This window comes from Pseudorca crassidens, chromosome 13, assembly GCF_039906515.1.
Source record: "Pseudorca crassidens isolate mPseCra1 chromosome 13, mPseCra1.hap1, whole genome shotgun sequence".
Taxonomy (NCBI): Eukaryota; Metazoa; Chordata; class Mammalia; order Artiodactyla; family Delphinidae; genus Pseudorca; species Pseudorca crassidens.
Window position 1 is genome coordinate 30,283,454 of NC_090308.1, and position 23,720 is coordinate 30,307,173.

The 23,720-nt window shown below is 38.5% G+C and overlaps 1 protein-coding gene and 1 long non-coding RNA gene across 7 annotated transcripts in view; one reads left to right on the forward strand and one right to left on the reverse strand.

Moving 5' to 3' along the window:
- The window catches only part of LOC137204532 (uncharacterized), a 285,170-nt gene that overhangs the window by 96,778 nt on the left and 164,672 nt on the right, over nucleotides 1-23,720 (reverse strand). Inside the window, exon 6 of one of the 6 annotated variants that reach the window (XM_067702070.1) lies at nucleotides 196-228. The exons of the other annotated variants lie outside the window; for them this stretch is intronic. Within the exon in view, the coding sequence (XP_067558171.1) occupies nucleotides 196-228 (33 nt within the window). The remainder of the gene's footprint in view (nucleotides 1-195; nucleotides 229-23,720) is intronic. 6 annotated transcript variants of the gene reach the window in all.
- On the forward strand, nucleotides 6,826-22,957 carry LOC137204534 (uncharacterized). The gene is made up of 3 exons (XR_010933683.1): nucleotides 6,826-7,030; nucleotides 15,572-15,725; nucleotides 21,500-22,957. It is a non-coding gene; the product is annotated as an uncharacterized lncRNA (long non-coding RNA).

Consider the following 23,720-nt stretch of genomic DNA (forward strand, 5'->3'; position numbering starts at 1 on the left):
GTAAAATGAGAAACTCAATATGACTTCCAAATCCCTTGGGGAAATAGTAATGTCATATATCTTGAATTATTTGTAGTTTCAAAGACCTTGTGCGATAAGATTATATGATTGGCGCCATTCATTTCTTTCTTATTCCTTCATTGCCTTATATGTGCCAGGTACTGGGTTTGGTTTTGGGGATTTCTACATGCATACCATAGCACATATCCGTGAAGGGTTTTCATTTTTCTAGAGAAAACAAATAATTTAAAAGATGATTAGGTACTTTTATTTTTGAAAATATGGTAGGTTAGTTGTCCAGAAAAACTCTTCCAGAAAATAATACCCATAAATACTGAATAACTTTTTTAATGATATATTTTTGTATTACTTGTCTGAGCTCATGAGAAAGTCAAGATCTTGATAGGCAGATGTCAAAAAGGTGTGAACACAGAAAAGTAGACAAGTTCCAAAATCACTGTTTACCATGAGGGCATCTGCCATACCTGGTGGCTCAGCTGCATGGGCAGAGCAGATACAAAACCTGGAGTCTGTGCAAGGGGAGATATAAGAGCAAAGAGGTAGTCTAAAACCAAAAGCTTCCAAAATGTGCCACATGAATAGATGAACTAGGAAAGAATATCCTCACAAGGAGACTGAAGACATACAAGCAACTATGAGTGAACATCGCCAGAAAAATCCAACTCAAAATGTTGTAGATTTTGGAAAGACACATAAAGACTATGAAATTAATAACAGCCACATGTTTCAAGAAGTAAGAAAATATCAAGTTTATGAAGAAGGACAAGAGATATTTTTAAAAGTCACCAGGAAGTTAAAGAATCTGAAAATAAAGGTGTCACTGAGAATACAGGATGGGGCCAAAGAGATTAAACATCTGAAAGATAATTAAGCAAAACAGAAGACAGCGCATGTAACTGAAGGTTCAGATGGAGAGAGAGAGAGAGAGAGAGAGAGAATGGGAACAAGGAAATATTCACAGATTTAATTATTTAGGATTTTCTAGTATTATTGATATATAACAATCTTTAGCTCCAGGAAATCCAATAAATATTAAGCAACTTAAAAAAAATAGCACACCTAGACACATTGCAATGAAACAGAATAACATCAAAGACAAAAACACCTTAAAATACAGACAAGATAAAATAACTTCATACAAATAAAAATAAACTGAAGCAGACTTCTTATAGCAACACTGTAAACCAGAATAATATCTTCTAAGCTTGAAAGGAAATAAATGTCAACCTAGAACTTTATGCACAGTAAAACTATCCTTTAAGAATGAGAATAAGATAAAGACAATTTTGTATTCTCAGGAAAAACCACTTAAAATATTGAATACTGGAATTTGAAATATAGTCCAAATTATCAAAATAATCCCTTACTTTTTCTGCTTTATAATTTACAACATATTCACATTTATTTTCTCATTTAAAACATATTAATGTGGTTGTTTTCTGTTGCCCCAAATAAGAAGTTATGTTTTTTCAAAGTTGGAAAAATAAGTTTTACGAATTAACTGTTTGAATTGACAAAATGACAAAAATAATATGTAATCAATCCAGCTGACTTGGAAAACACTGAAGAGTATGTACAAGGGAAGAAATCAAAATCATTTAACAGAGCATTCCTCAAAGATAACCACTGTTAATATTTTGTTCCAAAATCTTCCATGCACATGTGTTTTTACAGTGTAATTTTTCTCTTGAAAATAGATCCTAAGCATATTACTATGCTTTTTTTTCCCTATTACAATTTTTTAAATGGATAGATAGCTTTTCATCCTATGAATGTTGCTTAATCATTAAATCACTTACTACTTAGCTACTGTGATAACTTGGATTATTGCACAGTAAATATTTACTTTCCTCCTCTCCTACTGTAGATAACTTTTTAATTTTGTTGATATGGAGCTTGGCCATGGAAATTATTTTGGCCAATGGAAGTTAATGTATTTTATGCAAACGGAGTTGTTAATTGTGCTTGACCAAGTTAGTTTGGTTCTAATGCTTTGATGACTCACTATAGGCAGCTGCTGTCCTTCCAGCTTGGACCCCCAAGTAAGCCCATATGGGAACAAATCAGAACCCAAATTGGACCTTGGATCCAAGTACCACCAATGCAGAGTTGCCCATTCGAGGCTAGACTAAATCAGCCAATCTCAACTTATCTGCAGATACATGAGCATTAAATAAATGCCTGCTGTTGCAGACCACTGAGTTTGGAGATGTTTTTTACATGCATTATTGTGAGCTGATGAATGCAACTAGAATTGGACGTTGAGGTTGTTTTCCAGTTTTGTTAGTATGAATAGTGCTTCACTGAACATGTCACTATAGCTTTTTTAAAGGATCATTATTCTCTTTTCATAGAGGAGGAATCTGAGGCTTGGTTTAAGTTTGTCACCCAACGGTACACAGCTATTAAGTGGCAAAAGCATAATTTGAATCTGGGTCTGTCGAATGTCAAAGCCCATGTTCTTTATAAGATGCTACATTGTCACTGAAATATGTTTACTATTTTGGGTAAATATATATTAAAATAAGTCTTGTGTTTCATAATAGTATAGAACAGCTTTGACCGGCAATGTAAGTATTAACTGCTTTTTGTCTCATTTTCACTTAAAATTAAATGTTGCACTGAATTCTTATTACATGAAACAACAAAGCTTCTATACCTATCAGTTAAAGCAAACTTAGCTTGGTACAATGTTTTTTCTTAAAGCAGACATTAAATAAGACCATAATTTGTAATGGAAATTGTAGGTTCAATATAAGAACGAGTTGCCTTGCTAAAACTTTCATTTCTTAGTGTCCTTCTTTAAATACTCATCTTTTTCATAACATCATTGTAGGTTTATTCATGCTTTCACAAACATATACAGTGAGATAATACGGGGAACCTTTGCTTGTAAAAGACAAAACTGCTCTGTATGTTTCACTTAGTGAACTTGGCTTCTCTTTTTCTGACTGAACACATTCAATCAAAACAGTATGTGCAGAGTCAGGTAAAGTAGCACTTTAATATTTAGTAATTTTCATTAGGAGTCAATAATGTACACATTATTTACATAGGATGGGGTCATAAGAGAGTAATATACACCTTGGGTACAGGCAGACATACAAATTAGTAGCTGCCGAAAGAACCCCTATATTCCACTTACGTTTGACAAATTAAACATGTTTGATGTTGAAACGGTCCATTTAGAACTAAGGGTATGTCTAGTCAAGAGAATACCATTCATTTCTTTATGTTCTTCATATATCTAACTTGACATCACATAGCTCAAAAAAATAAAATTAAATTAGAATCATTTCAATAGGCCAAAAAGCATTATCTTCGTGAGCCCTCTCTACAGGAGATACAGATCTTTCTGATTTTGAGGTCCATGGATATTATTGCCAAAGAGAGGGATTATGGCACTAGGGGTCACTTTACAAATATAATCATTCTGCACATGGCCCTTACTTTACCTGGCTCTGCACATACTATTTTGATTGACTGTGTTCAGTCAGAAAAAGAGAAGCCAAGTTCACTAAGTGAAACATACAGATTAGTTTTGTCTTTTACAAGCAAAGTTTGCCTGCAATAAAAGCTAACAGGTCACTTCCAAAATTTAGTATACATTTAAGTGCACAGACCGTACTTTTGAGCATGTACACAATGATCATGTCACAAGATGGAAGGGAATGTGAAGTGACAGAGGTGAAAACAAAATCCTGGAAGCTAAAGGAAGACAGAGTCATTGTCTAGTCAGATCCTTCAGAGAAATTTAATCATATCTTTTTAGTTGTCTTAAAGGAGAAGTACAGAGACTGGGCTGGGGCAGTAGTGGAAATGATGCAGAATGAAGGTATGATGAAAGGAAATAAGCTTAGTTTAGGTAACAGCCAGAATTCTGACAGAGTTATGAGAGTTAGTTAATATAGGAAAGGTAGACAGTGTGTCCAGGGTAGATGACCATCTACCTACCTACCTATCTATCTATGTATCTATCTACCTATCTATCATCTATCTATCTATCATCTATCTATCTATCGCTACAAAGATGAAAGTGCATCTTTCCATATAATACTTAAAATATTATAATAATGAAGGTTTATTTATTCAGGCATAAGAATTTTTGAAATTTACTAGTTTTTTTCTGGATCAAGGTTGGGCTCGTGCCTCACACATGCCAGTGTTATGACAGGGTGTTAACTGGCATCAATGAGACAGCGCATCGGTATCCTAGCTTTCTGGCTCCTTACATGAACATTCTCCATTAAAGAGTTTAATTACAGAACATCTCCTGCCATATTAATCTCATTTGCTGTAAGGTATTAGGGACATGTCGGGCAGTGTGGGGTTTGCAGATATATCCAACCCTCCCTGAGAAAGCTCAGGCTGAAGGGTGTAGGCTTGGGTCATGACCAACTATTTCTCAGGCTCTAGGAACTGCTTAAAAACCAGAGTTTACTCACTGAGCATCCAAGACCATGGACATCTGTGGAATTTCCCTTTGCCCCAGGGATTCTCAGACTTCTTGGCCCACAAATTGTTCGTCCACATATGATGTCATAATGAATGTATTGATGAAGCCCTGTCAGCTGATGCTCACAAAGACAGAGCAAAGCCACAGCCCTGTCAAAGGCTTCCCTGCATTCCCAGAATCATTTTGGGGATAGTCTCTACTAGCCAGATGTGAACTTAATCCACCATAGTCAGCCAACTTTGGGATGACTTTACTGTCACATTGCTGACCATAATTATTTCCTGCTGTAGGAATACTACTCTTACTGCATGTGAATTTTTCTTTAATTTTCCTGTATTGGATACCATGCTAGGTTATGAAATAGTATGTTTTCAAAGTATAAAATCTATAAGACCTACTAATTAGCACCCCCAAATTCCTGCTCTACTAACATTTACCTAGAGAGAGACTTCTTTTTCAGTGTTTATAAAATGGCATTTAAGGTCTCAGTTATAGACCAAAGAAGCTGACTCCCATGGACAATCTAATTTAGCTAAAAATCACATGACCAACCACATCCAACTTCATTTTGCACATAAATGGAGGGGCAAAAAGGGTCCACTCTAGGCAACAATAAGCACACAGTACTCACGTTTAAAGTCTTCCCATCCTATTTGAAGACCTCCACACTTCTTCCTTACTCAACAATCAAGTGGTATGGGGGTGTATAACACATACAGGTTTCCTCTTCAGCAGTTTTGATGGCTCAACAATAAATTTTTTTATCCCGTCAAGAAATTTAACTATGGTAAAACACCTTTTTTTTTTTTTTTTGGTACGCGGGCCTCTCACTGTTGTAGGCTCTCCCCTTGCGGAGCAGAGGCTCCGGACGCACAGGCTCAGTGGCCATGGCTTACGGGCCCAGCCGCTCCGCGACATGTGGGATCTTCCCGGACCGGGGCACGAACCCGTGTCCCCTGCATCCGCAGGCGGACTCTCAACCACTGCGCCACCAGGGAAGCCCGGTAAAACACCTTCTGACACTTTAGAGTTCTACCGAACCATTCAAATTTCACTTGAGCGAAGGAATTCGGTGCATCCCGTCATTACAAATCTAGGTCAAAGGGAAATGTGGTGCTGTCTACATTTCTTTTTTCTTTTTTTTTTACATCTTTATTGGAGTATAATTGCTTTACAATGGTGTGTTATGTCTACATTTCTGATGGCCAGTGGCTAAATAAGCCACTTCAGGCTGAAACTGAATTCTTCTCTGTTGTCTCTTACTCCAAAACAGTGGCTCACACACTTCTCTTCTCAGTGACACATGTATGCAAGAACATTTACGTGCTCAGTATGCTCTCCTGGGCATATGTGGATTTTCATATGATCCACAGACTCTCTTTTGTCAAGTGCTTCAATGATTTAGAATCTCCGCAATTGTTAATGGTCTCTCAGTAGCAGCCTCTCTTACTTGGTGGCCAGAGGCTGCTGGTCATCATTTTGGAGCAACTTCCTGCAACTCTATTCTCTCCTGCAAAGCACATCAGAGTGCAAGCAAATGAGAGAGACACTACCACCAGACTAGACTATAAAGCATTCTAACTGATATTATAAAAATTAACTCAGTCACAAACTCAGTACTCTAAGACTTATTCACACCAAACTATTTTATGACAATTGATCCATTCAACTCAGAGCCAGAACAGGAATTTGGAAAGTGCTGCAGTGAGAGAGGACATCAACCTGTTCTCGGGCAGCATGGGGACTCTAAGGATGGTCGTGTTGGGCTTGCAGTTGGAATTCTAGTTGCTAAAATTTCAGGCACTGTTGTGAAAATATCGGTCTCACTGCCACCTCCACTTAATCTTTACAGAAAAATCTCTGTGTGGGATGGAGAAGGAGAAGTCAGGAGATACAGGAGATAATAGAAGTCCACTCAGGTCTGATAATGGCGTAAAACAACTACAATCAAAAAGATTGAGGGTAATTGGAACAGTGATTCAGCTTAAGGTGAAAAGTACCACATACGGCTTCTAAGCCAGTTCCTCTTAAGCCTGAGCATCAAAAATGCTGGTGGGAAGTTGAGAAGGACCTGTTGGTTGCAGAAATAAATGGGTCATTAACCAGGAAGGGAAGAAATGATTGATGGTCCCTGCAGACTTACAGGCTTTGGGGCTCCTGAGATTCTTTTGGCTAAACATAATTTTGGCTTGTAATATTTTGCTTGTGAGCTTTTTGTCTTGAACATGAAGAATGGTGAAGGTTGGAGGAAGAGGGAAAGGACTATGGGCAAAAAAAGAGAGAGGGAGAAACAGACTGAAAGAGAGGAAACAAAGAGGGAAAAGGAACTTGGAGGTAGGGTGGGAGGATGGAGAGTTACCATACATAATAAACATTTTCTAAGTTATTGAATTACAGTCTTGTGTATAATATTCATGACATCTTCTGAAATAGATGTTTTGTTATAGATGAGGAAACTAAGATGGAAAAACCATCTTGCCCAAAGCCACCAAGCTTCTAAGCTGGAACACAAACCCTGGTTTCTCTGCTGCCAGAGCCCTGTGTTCTTAACAGGTAGGTCCCCAGGTGTTCAGGTTCCTGGGCCTTTGGGAGAATCTTCCTCTGTTTGAGGATGGAGCGGGTGTTGGTGAGTGAGGGAGACCCTTTTGCTCTGGAGAGTTCAGGGGTGAGACCCCATAACAAGAAAGCTGGGAACTGACTACAGGCTGCTTTGGGGAGGAAGCGGAGAGATGATGGTGTTTTGTAGTCTTTTTCATTTCCTTCCGGGTCATCCTGAAAGTTCACTAAGATCAGTAACAAGACAGGGATTCAGGAGAACACTATGTAGGAAAAAAATTGCTTTTGGCTGTAGTTTTCCTTTTGTCATGACTCTTTGGAATCAAAGTGTTTTAATGTGGGAACGCAAGGATACAGAGTTCTCATGGTTTGGGAATTGTTGATTTAACTGATCAGTCTCATTTTTCAGGCACTTTGAATGGTTTGGTCAACATAAATGTGTTCATTTGCATTCAGACTAAAATTGGCTTGTAGTAACAGCAAAACTTGTGAAGCCCAAGTAGGGGCAACTCTTTGAAGACATCTTAGGTAGCAAATTTTACTTCTCTCTCTTTCTCCTTCTCTCTCTGTCTCTTCTCCCCATCAATCCCTCTCTCTCTGTCTCTTCCTCTCTTGCTCTCCCTATCTCTTTCTTTTCAAAGTATGAGAACTCTGTGTCCTCCTTTCTTTCTCATTGTCTCTCTCCCTCTCCTTCCTCTTACTCTCTCTCAATAATTTCAGCTCTAAAAATTCATTACCTGTGTGTCTCTTGAGTAAATCAGTACCATTGTGGAATTAAATGATGCAGGTTGGACCTTGCAAGCTACAGTTCACCCTTGAACAAATCAGGGGTTAGAGGTCCCACACTCTGTGCAGTTGAAAATCTCCATGTGACTTACAACCAGCCCTACATACATGTGATTCTCTTATCCACGAATTCAACCAACAGCAGATCGTGTAGTACTGTAGTAATATTTACTATTCAAAAAAATCTGCATATAGGTGTACTCATGAAGTTCAAACTTGTGTTATTCAAGGGTCAACTATACGTCTTACTCTTTTTTGGACTCCTGTTAAAAAAGTCTGATTGAAGAATATAAATGAACTGGACTTACTTCCAGTCATTTAATCACGTTAAGTATGAAGACATCTTTCCACACCTTCGTGACACCACAGAGTAGATTCTCAAAGAAAACATTACTCTGAGCAGCCAGAGCAAAACTTCCGGCTACCACTGTACAATCCTTGAGATCTTGAAGTACATACAATGGGTTTAATAATCTTAGCAATGGAACCTTTGAAGGAATGAATAGATGGTATTTTAACTAATTGCTGAAACACCATATATAAAGTCCACTTTTATCCTATTCTTAGAGCTACTGATAAATACTCCAGTAAATACTGTGGTATCCATCGTATTCCTGATATAGACACTGAATAGATACACTTGCTTCCATTCTTAGATAAATAATTTAAACCTGTGCTCCTCAAATCTTAATGCCCATAGAAGTCATCAGGCAATCTTGTTCAAATACAGATTTTGATCCAGTTGTCTGAATGTGGTCTGAGATTATGCATTTGTAGCAAGCTCTCTGAAGGTGTTGCTGCTGCTCTGGGGCCCATACTTTAAGCAATGAGGCTCTAGAGGATGGCTAATGTGTGCTGCAGAGGTCACCCCTGGAACACATTCACATGGATTTTAATAGCATGCTCCTTCATGGGGGACTTGTCCTAACATATGAAACAGATGTTAGCAGTCTTTTACTTGGTTTGAATTTTATAAATTCAATATAGTGCCAGACAACCCAAATTTATTGAAGAGACTAGTCAAGGGTGCAAACCCAACTGGTGATCATAGCCACACATATTATTTTGTGCATTTCCTGGAGTCTATTTGAGGAACGTAACTACACATAACCTTTTAAAAACAATGTGCACAGTAGCTCTTATCCCACTTGATTGAGAACACATTGGAAATGGCCATCTGAAGATGTCATAACCTCATCTTAATAGCAGACTTTTCAAGACTCAATTCAAACAAACAAACAAACAAATGAGAAAAGCCTTTTCCTGTCTCTAAACCCACAAGTCTGATAAGCAGCCTGGACTATTTCTGGGTGTAATCTTCATAAAACCCACATCCCAAGACGCTTTCATGAAGCCATCCAAATAATTGAAACCATTATCCTCCTTCTATTGTTGTGTTACTTAATATACACAGAGACATACAGAGTCACGCACACACACATACATGTGCATACATACACGTCTGCACATTGCCTAGAGGTATTTGTTATACAAACATCTCAATATCATCACTTTTATTTATCTTGGATTCAGGCACACAACATTTTTCAGACTTTTCAATAATATGCTGATAGTGAATTAGGCTTTTATATGATCTGTGGATTATGTTCTTCCAGGAACTGCCAATTTTGCTCTAATATTGATTCCAGTATGCTGAGAGAAATTCATTCCAACTAGAATATGCTGAGGGGATGAATGTGGCTTCTATGCAGGGCACATTTCAGCTTTTCCCAAATAGCATTCTTGTAGAGATTAGAGGATAATCTGGTAGCTGGACCAGCCAATTAAAACATAATTGAAATGGTTGAAAAAGTTTTCCTTGGCAAAATTTGGTTATTTTGCTTCATTTTGGGTTTCCTTGAATAACAGAAAAATAAGGTCAATCATAAGGCTCCTAATTTATTTTCTTGGTTATCTTTTCTCATCAAACAAAAAAAAGGACTGCTGTGAAGCTTAAATGAAAAACTAAAATCTGTGGTATGGGATGGTATGAAGACAGGCATGAGAAAACATAAAATGATTCTTAAGCTAACACAAATCAATCTCCTCTCAGTATTGAATATGTGGGAATTTCTGTTTTGGGTGGTAAGGGTAAAATGAGAAGCAAGACTCAAGAGGAAATAAAAATACAGAAAGGTATTCTTGTAAAATGCAAGTTCAATTTTCCCCAGATTAATAGGTACTTCAAAATTAAGATTTGTAATTTTAAGATAGCTGGGATGAAGAACTAAAAAATTAATTTATGTGCCATAATTCTTTTCCAGTGGAGTTAGTTGAATGCTATCGAATGTTTAATAATCATCTTTGGGATGAGAGAGTATCTGATTTTTAGCATTTGCCGATGTCTGTGGTGTAAACACTTTCACTGTGGCTAATTTCAATCTACCAGCCTGACGTTTCTGAACATAGAGTTAGGAAGACACATGCACAATCAACTTTTACAGGCCACTATGAGCTGCTCCAGCACATCACTGACCCAAGTCATAATTCTACCAAAGGAGACAGATATGAAAATGCTATCGATATTGACATCAAGTAAAAATATGGATAGAGGAAATGTGTAGTCAAAGATCATCATCTGGGCTTCCCTGGTGGCGCAGTGGTTGAGAGTCCGCCTGCCGATGCAGGGGACGCGGGTTCGTGCCCCGGTCCGGGAAGATCCCACATGCCGCGGAGCGGCTGGGCCCGTGAGCCATGGCCGCTGAGCCTGCGCGTGCGGAGCCTGTGCTCCGCAACGGGAGGGGCCACAAGAGTGAGAGGCCCGTGTACCGAAAAAAAAAAAGATCATCATCTCACTGATTAATTCATCTAAGTTTTGCTGGGTGAAATGATAAAACTTGAGAAATCCCAAATCACAGAATTGATGTTAAAAGAAAAACACTTGTCTATGTCAATCCATGCTTCTTTCCTTTAAAACACTTCTTACAAGCTCAAATGCTCTATGAACCTACTCTAAAGAAGTCTGAAATTAGTCACTGTACCCATTTTAGCATCCCCTTAGAATTAAGACAATTTCAAAATACCGTACCATAGTGAGCCTAACCCTACACATTAGAATTGTGTGGGGAGCTTCCATAAGGTACTAATTCCTTGGTCCCGAGCAGCACCAACTACATTAGAAAGCTTTGTGTGGGGCTTGGCATTGATAATTTTGAAAATCTCCCCAAGTGTTTAATTTGCAACCAGTGTTGAAAACAAGTACATTATATATTTATTTGTCTAGATTTTCATTGAGAGTGCTCTGAAGTATGGCTATGTTTTATCCTCTTAAATTATGAGCTTTGGATATATATAACATTTCTTTTTTTCTCTGTGCCTTCTCTCATCTCCATAGTACTAGCAAATGATGTCAATAATAAAAAACCCACTTTTGAGTAAGTTTTCAATGGGCTAGAAATAGATATATGCTACGGATCATAAATTTGATGAACATTTATTCATATTCTCTCATTCTTCGATTTCAAAATAAGCTCAGAAATTTTTGAGATGGATTACGTTCCCCAGCCACATGTACTAATCAGTAATGGTTTTCAATTATTCCAGGCAACACACGCAAAACAAATCACCATTTTACTATATGGAAACTAATTATAAATTTGATTTTATTAAATGACTAACTTATGGGATTTATCTACATATATGCTATGAATATTCTGCAAAGAATAGATATTTTCTCCTTTAAAAAATATAAAAACATGTTAACAACATAGGCGAGGTTTTAATTTTTTCTTGGAAGGACGATCTATTTGATGTTATACCATCATTTTATGTAATTAATTGATTTGAACAAGTTTCACTCTGAGAAAAGAATATTAGACTATTCAAAAATGATCCTCGCCTGTTTTCCAAATACACAGTCATCATCATTAGTGGCTGCATTGATCCAACCTCTATCTATGAATCTTGGAAAGCTGCACGGCGTGTGTAGAAATCTATGCCACCCCAGTCATTGCAGCAGAGCCAAGAACAGCAAGAAATACAAAAACAGCAGCTGTGGTTCTTTGCATGTGTGGTACCATTTAGGCTAATGCCCAGGATATCATATCGTTTGCCCAAAGGGTGCAGCTGCACCAGCTGGCAGACTGTTGAAGGTGGCAAAAACACAGAAGGCAGAACCTGGCACCGATTCTTACTGCTCCCCACACTCACTCAGTCCCTACAGCACTCCTGTGGGCAATGTTCACAGAGAACCAGGCCAACATTTGGGCAAAACATGTAATATAATACAGTCAGGGAGCAGGTGTCATCACTTGACTGTGTCACTGGTAGGTCGTCTGTGTAGGTACATCTGAAATGAAGCATATTAGTTCACTATTGCTACGTAACTAACCACACCCAATCATTTATTATTGCTTCCCCCTCTGTAGGTGGGATGGGGTTCAGATAATCTAGGTTGGGCTTGGCTGGATGGCTTTATTTATAACTGCAATTCTGTGGATTGACCAATGCAGCTTTGGCCCCTATGTATTCATTCTGGGGCTCAGGTTGAAAGGGCAGAAACAACCGGGGAGGGAACTCTTCTCATGGCAATGGCAGAAATTCAAGGGTGCAAGTGGAAACACAGGGTTCTTAATACCTAGGCTTAGGGCTGGCAAATTGTTACTTTTGCTCATATGCTTTTGACTGAAACAAGTCATATGGCCAAGTCCAAATTCAAGTAGGGAAGACTCACACTCTGCTCATGAAGAGATCATGGAGAAAGTTGCAGAGAGGAATGAAGAATTCAGCCCAGCCTATCAATCTACCACATAAACCTGTCAGTTTTTCTGGAAAAGAGTAAAGGTAATGATAATGATGATGACGACAGCAGCTATCTTTTATTATCCATTTACTACCAAACACTATCTCCTTCTCTGTCTCTGTCCCTCTTTCTTTCTCTCTCTCTCTCTGTCTAATCTCATGAAGTCCTTACAGCAATCCTATGAAATGAGTACTACTATATTCTTATCTTGCAGACAAGGTAACACTGGTAGGGAAAGGCTTTATAAGCAAATAATGGGCAATTATCAATTAAACATAATAATAGTTGCTAGTTTTTATAAATAGTTGTATAGGTATATTATGTGGATTATGTATAGTCCCTTTGTGATTTCCCACCTTTATATTTCCTGTCTTGGGAGAAGATATAGAAGGTCTGGCCCTTCATGTCATAGTTATCAAAGAACTTGAGAAAGAATATGTTTGCTCAATACTGGGGTTTACCTACCAAATGTGCCCATGAGTAGAACTTAGAGCAATGACTTTCATAAACTAGCAAACACTGTCAGCTCAAAAGTTAAAAAAATTAGAATGGGCTTAGGAAATATAAGGATGACATTCTGATGAAGAATTCAGTATTCTTTCCCTTTCTTTCTCTTTCTTTTAGGTGTAAGGCTTATAGAAATCTGTATATCAAGGGACCTCTGGAGATGGATAAGGGTAAACCTTTGTCCATTTATATCACAGAGAACATTAGGAAATATTAATTCCAGAGAAAGGGGAGAAGCAGAGCCATTACTGTTTCTCTAGCAGAAGTGGGCGATGCAGGGACTGGAGCAGACAGCAGATGTGGGGTTTCCCAGTAGCTTCTGGGAAATCTGCAAATGGCTTGCCTCAGTGCTGCCAGCTGCTGCTGAGACTGGGAGCAATGGGATGGTTTCTTGTAAATTGCAACTTCCTCAGTTCCCAAAGGTCACAGAGACTTGCTCTGGCCCTCGCTTCTCCAATGAATTTTTTCAGTGCTTAATTCCCTATTTTAAGTCTTCTGGTTGAAGTAACTAGTTAACTACTCTAGTTGATTAAACCTGACTGTTTGAGGTGATGAGCATTGAAAGCTTGTAATCATAGGTAAGTCTAAACAATTATAGCAAATTTGCTCAGAACAGGATGATTATGTCCAAAATATTCTCAGAAGTTCAAAAGAAATAAATAAAAGTATAGTATCTTAATAATCTAGATTGTTCACAAAGATGAGGATAGTGGCTAGGCAGAAGAGTTGTGAAGTAACAGAAGGAAACGTACACTTTCCCTCGCAATAATGAGAGAAGGTTATTCTTGATTTTCAAAATATACATCAAAGAATGTTTTCAAAAAGTTTAACAGTAACCATTAATAGAATTTAAAACTAGATGTGTTAGTCTCAAATCACTTAATAATATTCAATCAAGAGTAACAAATTGAAAAGCAAAACGCATTCATTCTCTCTCCCATTTACTCAACAGTTATTTCTTGAACAACCTATGATTGCCAGGCAGTATTTAGATGCTGGGGAAAAGCAGTGAACAAATCAGACAAATCCCAAGCCTCATGGAATTTAGTTCTACTGTTGGGATATATACAGTAAAGATGTTAAATATATCATACAATACTTTAAAAGAACATAGTTACTATGAAAAATAAAGTGGATGGGGGAATTCTGGGTCTTGAGATTACAATTTTAAATAAGGTGGTCAAAGCAAGCCCTATTGAAAATGAGATATTTGAGTCAAGACAAAGTAGGTAAACGAGTGAGCCATACTGATAAAGATGAGATATTTACAGGCACTGGAATTGTTTTTGCTAAGAATCAGAGGCAGGAATGTGCCTGGTATGTTCGAGAAAGAACAAGGAGGTCAGTGTTACTTAGGTACAGAGTCTCTCTGACAAAAAAAAAAAAAGAAGAAATAAGTGATTTAAGAGTTAAACAGAGCAGTTAGCTAAATAGTAACAGAGGAAGGTCCACCTGTTTCCAGTTATTTAACCTTTCTTTTTTATTATATCTTATTAATTTAGTTAACTAATTAGTTTGGAAGTAGCTAATTTTAAGGAGGTAATTTTTGCATGTGGTAAATTTTCAGATTTTCGATAGTAAAAAGTATACATTGAGAAGCAAGCCTCTGCCCTGCCCTTACCCAGAGTTCCCGGCTCCCCACCCCAGGGGAAACAATGGTACCAGGTCTTCCATGGATCTTTCCAGAGACATTCTATGACTTTTTCTAATATGATCCCTCCATTGAGATAATCTGGAAAAGTAGAGTGTGTCTTTGAAAAAATCGGGACAGAGTTTGCTTTCATAGATGCACCTTCTGCATCTATGCACCTTCTGCATCTATGCACCTTATGCATTTCATAGATGCATCTTTGTACTATAATTATAGACCCCCAAAGAAGATGGCCACTCTGGTCTGGCTCATCCCAGATGGGTGGGAAAGGGCGTATCTTGTGAAGTCACCAACTTGCCTCATGAAGAAGCTACCTGTGGGTGGTCACTATTTATTTTGAGAGTTATTTCTGCTCCCATATCCAGAGGAAGATTCCATGACTGTCATTTCTTGTCTGTCATTTTCTCCCAAGGATAAGGAGTGATTTCATTTAGCACTTGAAAACAGGTGTAATGAAGTGAAAAATCAAACTGTGGGCAAAGAGGAAATAAATAAAATAATAATAAAGTGGAAAATGAATGGAAAGTTTCTGTGCTTCACCAATGGATGTGGGAAGGAAGGGGACAATATGTTCTCTGTTTGATAAAAGTTAGCAGGTTCAGGCAATCCAAGATTTTCCTCTAAGTGCAGCCAAACTATGTGTAATATATACTTCAGGCTTTCAGGCATTTCCCTTGCAGGTAAATATACAGTGAGTCATAAAAGCTCCTATATGTCTTTGATATCACAGCTGTCCACTGTTTTATCATGGGCCTCACAGTCTGATTCTGCTCAAAGAGATGTCCTGCATAATTTTCTAATAGTATCAGGAAAAGTGTTATTTACTCATAGTCTGTACTCCTCCAATCTATAGGATAAAGAAAAGGAAGCTTTATTCTTCAGAAAGATTCTTATGACTCTAGCACTGCCATCACTCAACAACCTACCTCTGCAATGACTAGTTTGCATAAGGCAATCCCAGGAAGATGCAAAATCACCATCATCATCATCACAACCACAACCAGAAGGTGAGAGTAAGAATGCCTCCAACTGGTTTAACTTTGGAAATTTTTTTTTTAATCTGTGGCAACATGTCTCAAACTCTGAATGCCATGAGAATGTAAGCTCCATAAGATAATGGCTATTTTTATGATAATTAGAACTGCGCCTTAGCACTATGAGATGGTTAATTTTATGTGTCAGCTTGGCTAGGCCACGGTACCCAGATAAATGAGCAAATATTATTCCAGATGTTTCTGTGAAAGTATTTTAAAAAATGAGATTAACTTCTAAGAAAGCAGACTTTGAGTAAACCAAATTAGTCTCCATAATGTGAATGGGCCCCATCCAATCAATTGAAGGTCTTAGTAGAAAAAGACTGACCTTCCCAAGCAAGAAGTAATTCTGTCAGCAGACTGCCTTTGGACTTGAACTATGACTCTTCCCTGGGTCTCCAGCTTGCTGGCCTACTCTGCTGATTTTAGACTTGCTAAGCTTCCACAACCATGTGTGAGCCAATTCCTTAAAATCAATCTCTCATAGATAGAGATATAGATATATATATAAGATTTACAGATATATATAGATAGATAGTATAGATACAGAATATATATATGTATATATATATATATATATATACACAGTATATATATATATATACTATCTATATAGTAGAATGAACTACTAATGCATGAGCAATGTAAATATATTTCTTCAGTGGATGTGTTTTACATGTGTTCAAATTTTGATTTCAAAACAGTCATTAAAGCATTATTGTACAAACTCCATAATTCAAAAGTAAAATTTAACTGTTCAGACTCTTGCTACTATTTTTCCTGATGACCTATCTAGGTGGCATCCAGCCTCCTACGGAGAGAGGCAAGCGGCAATAGTTTTATTTTCAATCCCACCAACCCACCACTCTGGTTTTGTCTCCACTCCACAGTAAGATTGCCAGAGTTTAACCAACTTCCAAAATCAAACCTTTAGAAGAATTTCTGTGCCCAGAAAGAAGCCTCTTCCCCTACAAAAAAAAATTCCATTTTCTGGAAACTAGTGGTTGCATATCACTAGAATTCCTTTGGTCTGCTGGGCATAAATAGCCAATCCTAGCTGGCAATGATCATTTTTCATCAAGTGAATGTTAGAAATATAATACATAGCTTAGGGTTTATCTGTGTCTTCCAAAATCAATTGTGCACACACACACAAAAGGATGAAAGTGCTGATATATAAAAATGCATTTTGTTGCTTCACCTGAAAAGAACAGCAGTGAAAGCAAGGCCACAGTGGTCTCTTGATTGGGCTGAGTTGTGACTTATTTCTAGGAGACCACCTCTGGGATGAAAGTGTATTTCTAGTTTGTACTACTCTTGCCAGACCTCTCATTCTCTCAACTTGTTTATCCTTAACCTAAAGAATGACCTAAATTCCCTTGTTTTTTACATTCTACCCCTTGCTTGCCTCCCCCAACCCATGTAAACCACCATAAAATTTGACTACTAGCCCTCTTGTTTTGCCCTTTAAAATTTTTAATTACTCTAAGGCACATGTACTCCAAAACCTTCTGAATCTAGCAAACCTCAATGACATGTAACTCATACTTCTGACTCAATATGAAGATTCAAATAGATTAATGGCAATGAAGACCTTTTCAACAGAAGCAAATAAATGTATTAAGGATGCCTAAGAGAAAAGTAATATAAATAGAGCCCCCCCCCCCCAACAGGGGAAAGAGACCGGTGACGGTTTCTTTGGCACCCTCTCATTTTAATTGGCAGCTTGCAAAGATTCTCACCTAATCTTCCACGGCTACTGCCCAACTTGGGCTTCTTTTCCCCAGCATAATCAATCTAGGCCATTTACATTTATTATCAAAAGGTAACTCTCCTTTGTCTCATGGATCCAGGATATAAAGCTAAGGTATTGTGGGTAATAATGGGTTAATATTTTGACCCTGCCAGATGCCAACTGGCATAGTTTTCTGGCAATGATGTCTTAACCTGAACAATGGAATCCAATGATTGGGATTTCAGTTGCTTACTGGTCAACAGAAGAACTATTTGGGATAAGAATGGCTTTTGAGGGACTTCCCTTGTGGTCCAGTAGTTAAGACTTCACCTTCCAGTGCAGGGGTGTGGGTTCACTCCCTGGTCGGGGACCTAAGATCCCACATGCCTTGGGGCCAGCAAACCAAAACGTAAAACAGAAGCAATATTGTAACGAATTCAATAAAGAGTTTAAATATCGTGCACATCAAAAAACCTTAAAAAAATTAAAAGAAAAGAATGGCTTTTGAAGCCTTTAAATCAAACCAACTAAGAAATTGCCTATAGGGGGAGTCCACTGAAAGTATGATTTCTTAAGATACTGAATAAAGACTCTAAAAAGTCCAAAATAAGAAAGAGAAGAGATATTGTAATATTAATATCAGCTTTAGGTGAGAATTTTATCATTTACTGTTTTAATTTTAATTTTACTTTAATTTTACTTCCCATGTATTAAAAATGCTCGCTCCTAAAGTCATTCATAAGCAAATGAATCTGTGAAGCGTGACTTCTGATTGATAGTGGGATCTAGGAAGTCCTCCAAATACAGCTCCCATGGAAAAAACAAGAGGAATAATTCAACTAGATTCCTATGTGAAATGGACAAATTACCCTCCAAGATACAGAAGAAAGGAAGGAAGGAAGGAGGGGAGGAAGGAAGGAGGGAAGAAAGGAAGGAAAGAAAGAATTTGTAACTTAGCAATTAAAACTGTTGAATGTTTTCTAATATCAGGCAGCATTATCCATTTAAAGGATTATACAACAAAAGAGAGGTGAAATGTTGCATTTGTAGAGATGAAATAGAACTTTTTCCAAGGGAAGTTAATAAACGTGAGATTAGACATCAAAGAAATTCCTGAGTTTGGGGAGAAGAAATATATGAAACAGATTTGTTTGGGGAGTTGCTGTGTAAGCCTCTGATGTTGGGCTAAGTGAAGGAAGAAGTTGTTGGATCTTGAGTTTAATTTTTAAATTTTTTTAGTGAGTAGAAATGAGCTCATCTAAATAGCATTTCCTCTCTTGTACTTTGCCTAAGCTACTCTTCTAAATTGTAATATTTAGCCATGCCAATTCCCAGAGATTCTCATATTTCTGTCTCAGTACTGCTTATGAAATAAACAAAATTCTTATAAAATGGAACTGCATCTTAAACAGATTTATGTGATTCGTAAAAACAAAGTATAGGAAAGGACACTGACACAGGGAGCCAGGGGGTCTGCCCAGCTCTTCTGCTGGCTATCTGACAATGAACTCCCGGTACCCAGGTTTTCTCATCAGTGAAACAAGAGGGATGGAATTAACAACTCCTCAGTTATCTCCCAAGGAGGAGAATCTGACTTTGTTATGTAAAAGTAGCCTGATCAAGAATAACAACCTTAATAGCCATGAGTCATGCACAGAGTCACTTTTCAACAACTTTGAAAATCTTGTGTCTTGAAGAAAACCTTGGAAATCATAGAATCTTGTCCCGATCTCCAGTCAGAACCACATCTTAATCATTCCAATATGCTCTTCCAGGCCAATGTTAAAGATTTTCCCCAAGAGGCAAACTTCACAACTTCTTCTGTATCCTTAATGCAGAAGTTCTTCCTTATGTCTGGTCTGAGCCTCCTAGCAAAATTTTCAACTTATTTTTGTTTATTTTATCCTTAGCAGAGAGGGAATACAACTGGGGCAGACCATTCAAGTGCTATCTGATATTAATCTGAGCCATGGTAAATTTGTTTGTACTAGAGTTTCTGTGGTCTTACATTGCATTCCAGTGAAATGATAGAACCTGATTCCCTGGATGGAATGTTCTCTTTCAGGTCTAAAATGACCGGGCGATAAAGGCTCACAGGCTGGCAGAAATACTGAGCAGTTCTTGATAGTGGACACAGGGAAGGGCATTGTTTCTCCTACTGACAGGTCTCCTAGCAGCCTAGTGCACAACGGCTCCTGACCTGTGTTCTCAGAAACCCCAAATTTTGAAATATTGAAGGAATTCTTCTAAAATGAAATATGGGCTCAAGGAATTATGTTAAAAAATATGGCAAAGGGGTGTCTTTTTAGTAGTGACCAGTGCTTCAAAGAGATAGGGAGAATTGATGGACAGGAACCTAATGATATACTGTCTAGTTCTACTTCCTGCTTTCTATAAAGGTGAGCTCTTATGATGCACATTTTATAGACCAGGTAGATAACACGGAACAGTAACCTTATCAAAAATGAATGCACCAAGTAATAGGCAATGCTAACACTATAAGCTGTTTAAGAAGAAACCCTACAGGATTTTTAAAAGAAAAAGCAAGCTGGTTTACTTTGCTGACTCTCAAAAAGTAACCAGAAAGAGCTCTGTTGTTCACTTCCCACCTCCCCTTAGTTGTGTGGGTGTCCTGCGAGAGGCCTGGAAGAGGAAAAACTGGGATTCCCTGAGGATGGGCTTTCCCAGACTCCTCCAGAGCGGCCCAGCTTTGTGAATCAGTGCCGGGGGTGGACCTGGCAAGGCTTTCCCTTTACCCACACAGGCCATGATTAAGAAAGCCTCCATCTGTCGACAGAGACTTTCATCTGCATTTCCAGACCAGCTTCCTCCCAACTAACTCATTCGGTGAGGCCACAGTCTGATGTTTATGACCTAACAGTTGATCACCATGGAAGTAGCACAAACCTTAAACTGTTGAGAAGCAAAACCAGAGTTGAGATGCTGGACGGTTTAGGAAAAGAAAAAAAGAAGACCCTTATTCATGGAGACCACATGTCAAGACTGAACACTCCATGCCTCGTGTGGGCACTTCCACCAGTTGCTAAAACTGATATTTGGATGCCTTTGTGCCTCCTGGAGAACCCAGATAAGAATTTAGGGTAACCAAGTGTAAACAAATGCCAAGGCATTTACAAATGAAGGGCAAAAATGTCGAAGGGAAAATGTGTATGTAGCAATTTAATGACATTTGGATTACAAATTCTCTTTCCTTACCTTTTTGCCAGCATGTGGCAATGGTTTTACAAGAGAAAGAAAGCGCGCTGAATGCCAAGAAAAGACTAAGATCCCCTAAAACTCAACCTTACAAATAGCCCTGATGGTATATTCACAAACTCGGAGTGTCAGGATAAACTCTCTGGTTGTTCCATGCCCCCCCCCGATGAAAATAAAAGCTAAAATGAAAAAACAAGCCAATGGAATGAAATACTGCTTTTTAGTAAAGACAATCATATCAAATGCTGTGAGTGCCAGGGAGTCCTGGCACAGATGTCAGAAGTAGATGAGGACTGTGGCGTGGTCAAGGTGAAGTGAGTCTGACTTCCTGGCTTGCCCTTCCCAGACTAATATTCAAAAAGAGCTGCCCTTCCCCAGCCCTAAACAGCCCTGTACGAACAGTGTCTCCCAGTAGTGCTGTGGCTTACAAGTAATGTGAGAGTCTTTTTATAACTGCTGAGGTTTAATTTAAAAGGAAGCTCAGAATCAGCGGTAAAGGGAAGGGAACGATGTGAACTACAGACCATCTGAAATGGGGAAAATCATAAATACCAGAGTGTCTGATTATTTGAGTCTCTTGAAGCCGAATAATGAACCTTCTTCATGTTCTGCCTTTCTGGACTTGGCTCCCTCTGACAAATTTGCAGGCATCAGGGTCTGTCTGGAATTCATTCCAAGTTGGAGGGATATTTTTTCCCTTGACATTTTGCAGCTGAGACAGCCCCGATCAGGAAGCTGAGGAGCGTAACATTACCAAATATGTCCTTTCTCCTGCCCTTATATTTTATTTCCACAGGAAAAGAAGGCAGATGCTGGCCCATGAGACCTGGCCAATGAGAACGTCGCAACAGCAGGCGGCCTCTACTGGCAGTGGAGAAATTGATCAGATGCCATGTTTCACACACAAAAAGAAACTATTCTAGGTACCACCCGCTGAAATTTGTGCTACGCTGGAGGAAGAAGTCTGACAGTTTCCTACAAGTTGCCCAGCTATTTCGGGGGATTTATTTATCACCACGTTTGTCTCATTTTCTCAAGGACGTGTCCGTTAAGAAAGCAGGCTGTGTGGAGTAGTGGAAAGGGTGCAGGAATGAGAGTTAGGAGAGAGCTGGCCTCTGTTGCTTGCTTACATACCCCTGCCTCTGACTAGAACATCCCACCTCTGGGGGCTTCACATGCTTTATTTGTATAATGAAGGTCTGGATGTGATGTCTTGGATTCTTTCTGGGTTCCCAAGACTAAAGGCAACAAGCTAGTTTGATCACATGCCTCAGTCGCTATAACAAATTTGAATATCTGTCCAGATGTGTGTGTGTGTATACGTGTAATGCTTTATAACTATATTATAAACTTACAAAATATATAAAATACAAATTAAAAAGGAGATATATGTAAATTCTAACATTTTCTCTCCGAACTGTAATAGTTTATCTTAAATACAGCTGGGGCAAGCTCACATCTCTTCGGAAATGTGCTTTAAGGCACATTTCAGCTCTGTTTTTGTGACGGGTGCAAGATATTAGTCCTAAATCGCCATTTCCACACTGGCTAGGGAAGAACCTAAATCTGTCAAGTACCTGCAGGTTGCATACCTTTTGACTGCATATTAAACACGTGAGACAACTTTTTTTCTTTTAACATACCATCTTCTTGGTTAATCCTGTTATAACAATTTTAAAACAGAATAGTTACAGAGAAATTTCTTTACTGCGGAAAATAACAGTGGAAGCTAGTTGTAAACAGCAACTGACTTTTCATCTTGAGTCAGGGAAATGTTTCGGAGCAGCAGAGGTTGGGGAAGTCTGCAGCGTGAGTGCCTTGTCCAAGGGCGGAAGCTGCCTTTCAGCTCCAGTGGGCTGTCGTCATGCAGGACTGAAGGCTGCGTGCTGCCAAATGTGATTTCTCTAGAGACTCGGGAGACCTAGATGTTAACGTGAAATTTAGTGAATTTCTCAAATGAATGTTTCTCAGAAATTTAGAGCCAAGCATATGATGATGATGGGCCACCCCCAGCTAATGGGCAGGCCATTGGCAATCCTTGATCTCATATTCAGCTGATATAGCTTTGTAATTTTTTGTGAGAGTATTGGGACTTCGCAATCAGAAACCCGAGTTCTGGGCAGGGTGATTATGGATGTGTAAGACTGAAAAACATGAAATGTCATTTCATTGAGATCATAATGTTTTTCTCTCACCAAGTTTTCAAAAAGAGCCCCTTGAATCCTCTTAAGGCTGTACCATCTATGTTGTTTCATCATTAAAATATGGAAAATATTATATTCCCCTTGATATATCTGTCATTTTTGTATATGGAAATCTCACAGAAAGATATATTCTTTTAAACAAATTTTGATGTTTTACTAGATCAGAGATTGGCAAGCTTTTGATAGATATTTTCCACTAACTACTTAGGCATTGTGGGCTGTATGTTCTCTGGTACAACTCCTCAACTCTGTGTGGCTACACAGAAGCAGCTGTAGACAAAACAGATGAATGAACCTAGCTGAGTTCCAATAAAACTTTATTGACACAAACAGGCTCTAGGCCATATTTGGCCCATGGGCTGTAGTTTGCCAACTCCTGCAATAAATCATAAGGTCTTCTTCAAAGGGGTAATCTGTGTCTGATTCAACTCTGTATCTTCAGTCCATACAACCCTGGCACAGAAGAGGCACTCCATGAACATTTGCTAAAATAAATGGGAGGTTGTGGAACTTATATTTATGTCAATAATAATTAACTTCCCATTTGGGTGACTGAAAATCCATATTAGGGGTTATGGGTGTGTTCACTCTGAGGCTTACATCAGTATATAAATTCCCTCAGGGGGAATTTATATATAATGCTCCAAACAAGGGAAGGGGGTGCTCAACCAGGCTCCTGAAGCAAGTGACCTTAGGGAATGCTTAGACCCCACTCTTAGACTGATGGGCCGAAGACCAAGAGCCACAAGAAGATCCTTATAATTTCGCAGACAGGCTTCTCCCAAATCTTTCCTCAACTCTTTCAATAACGTA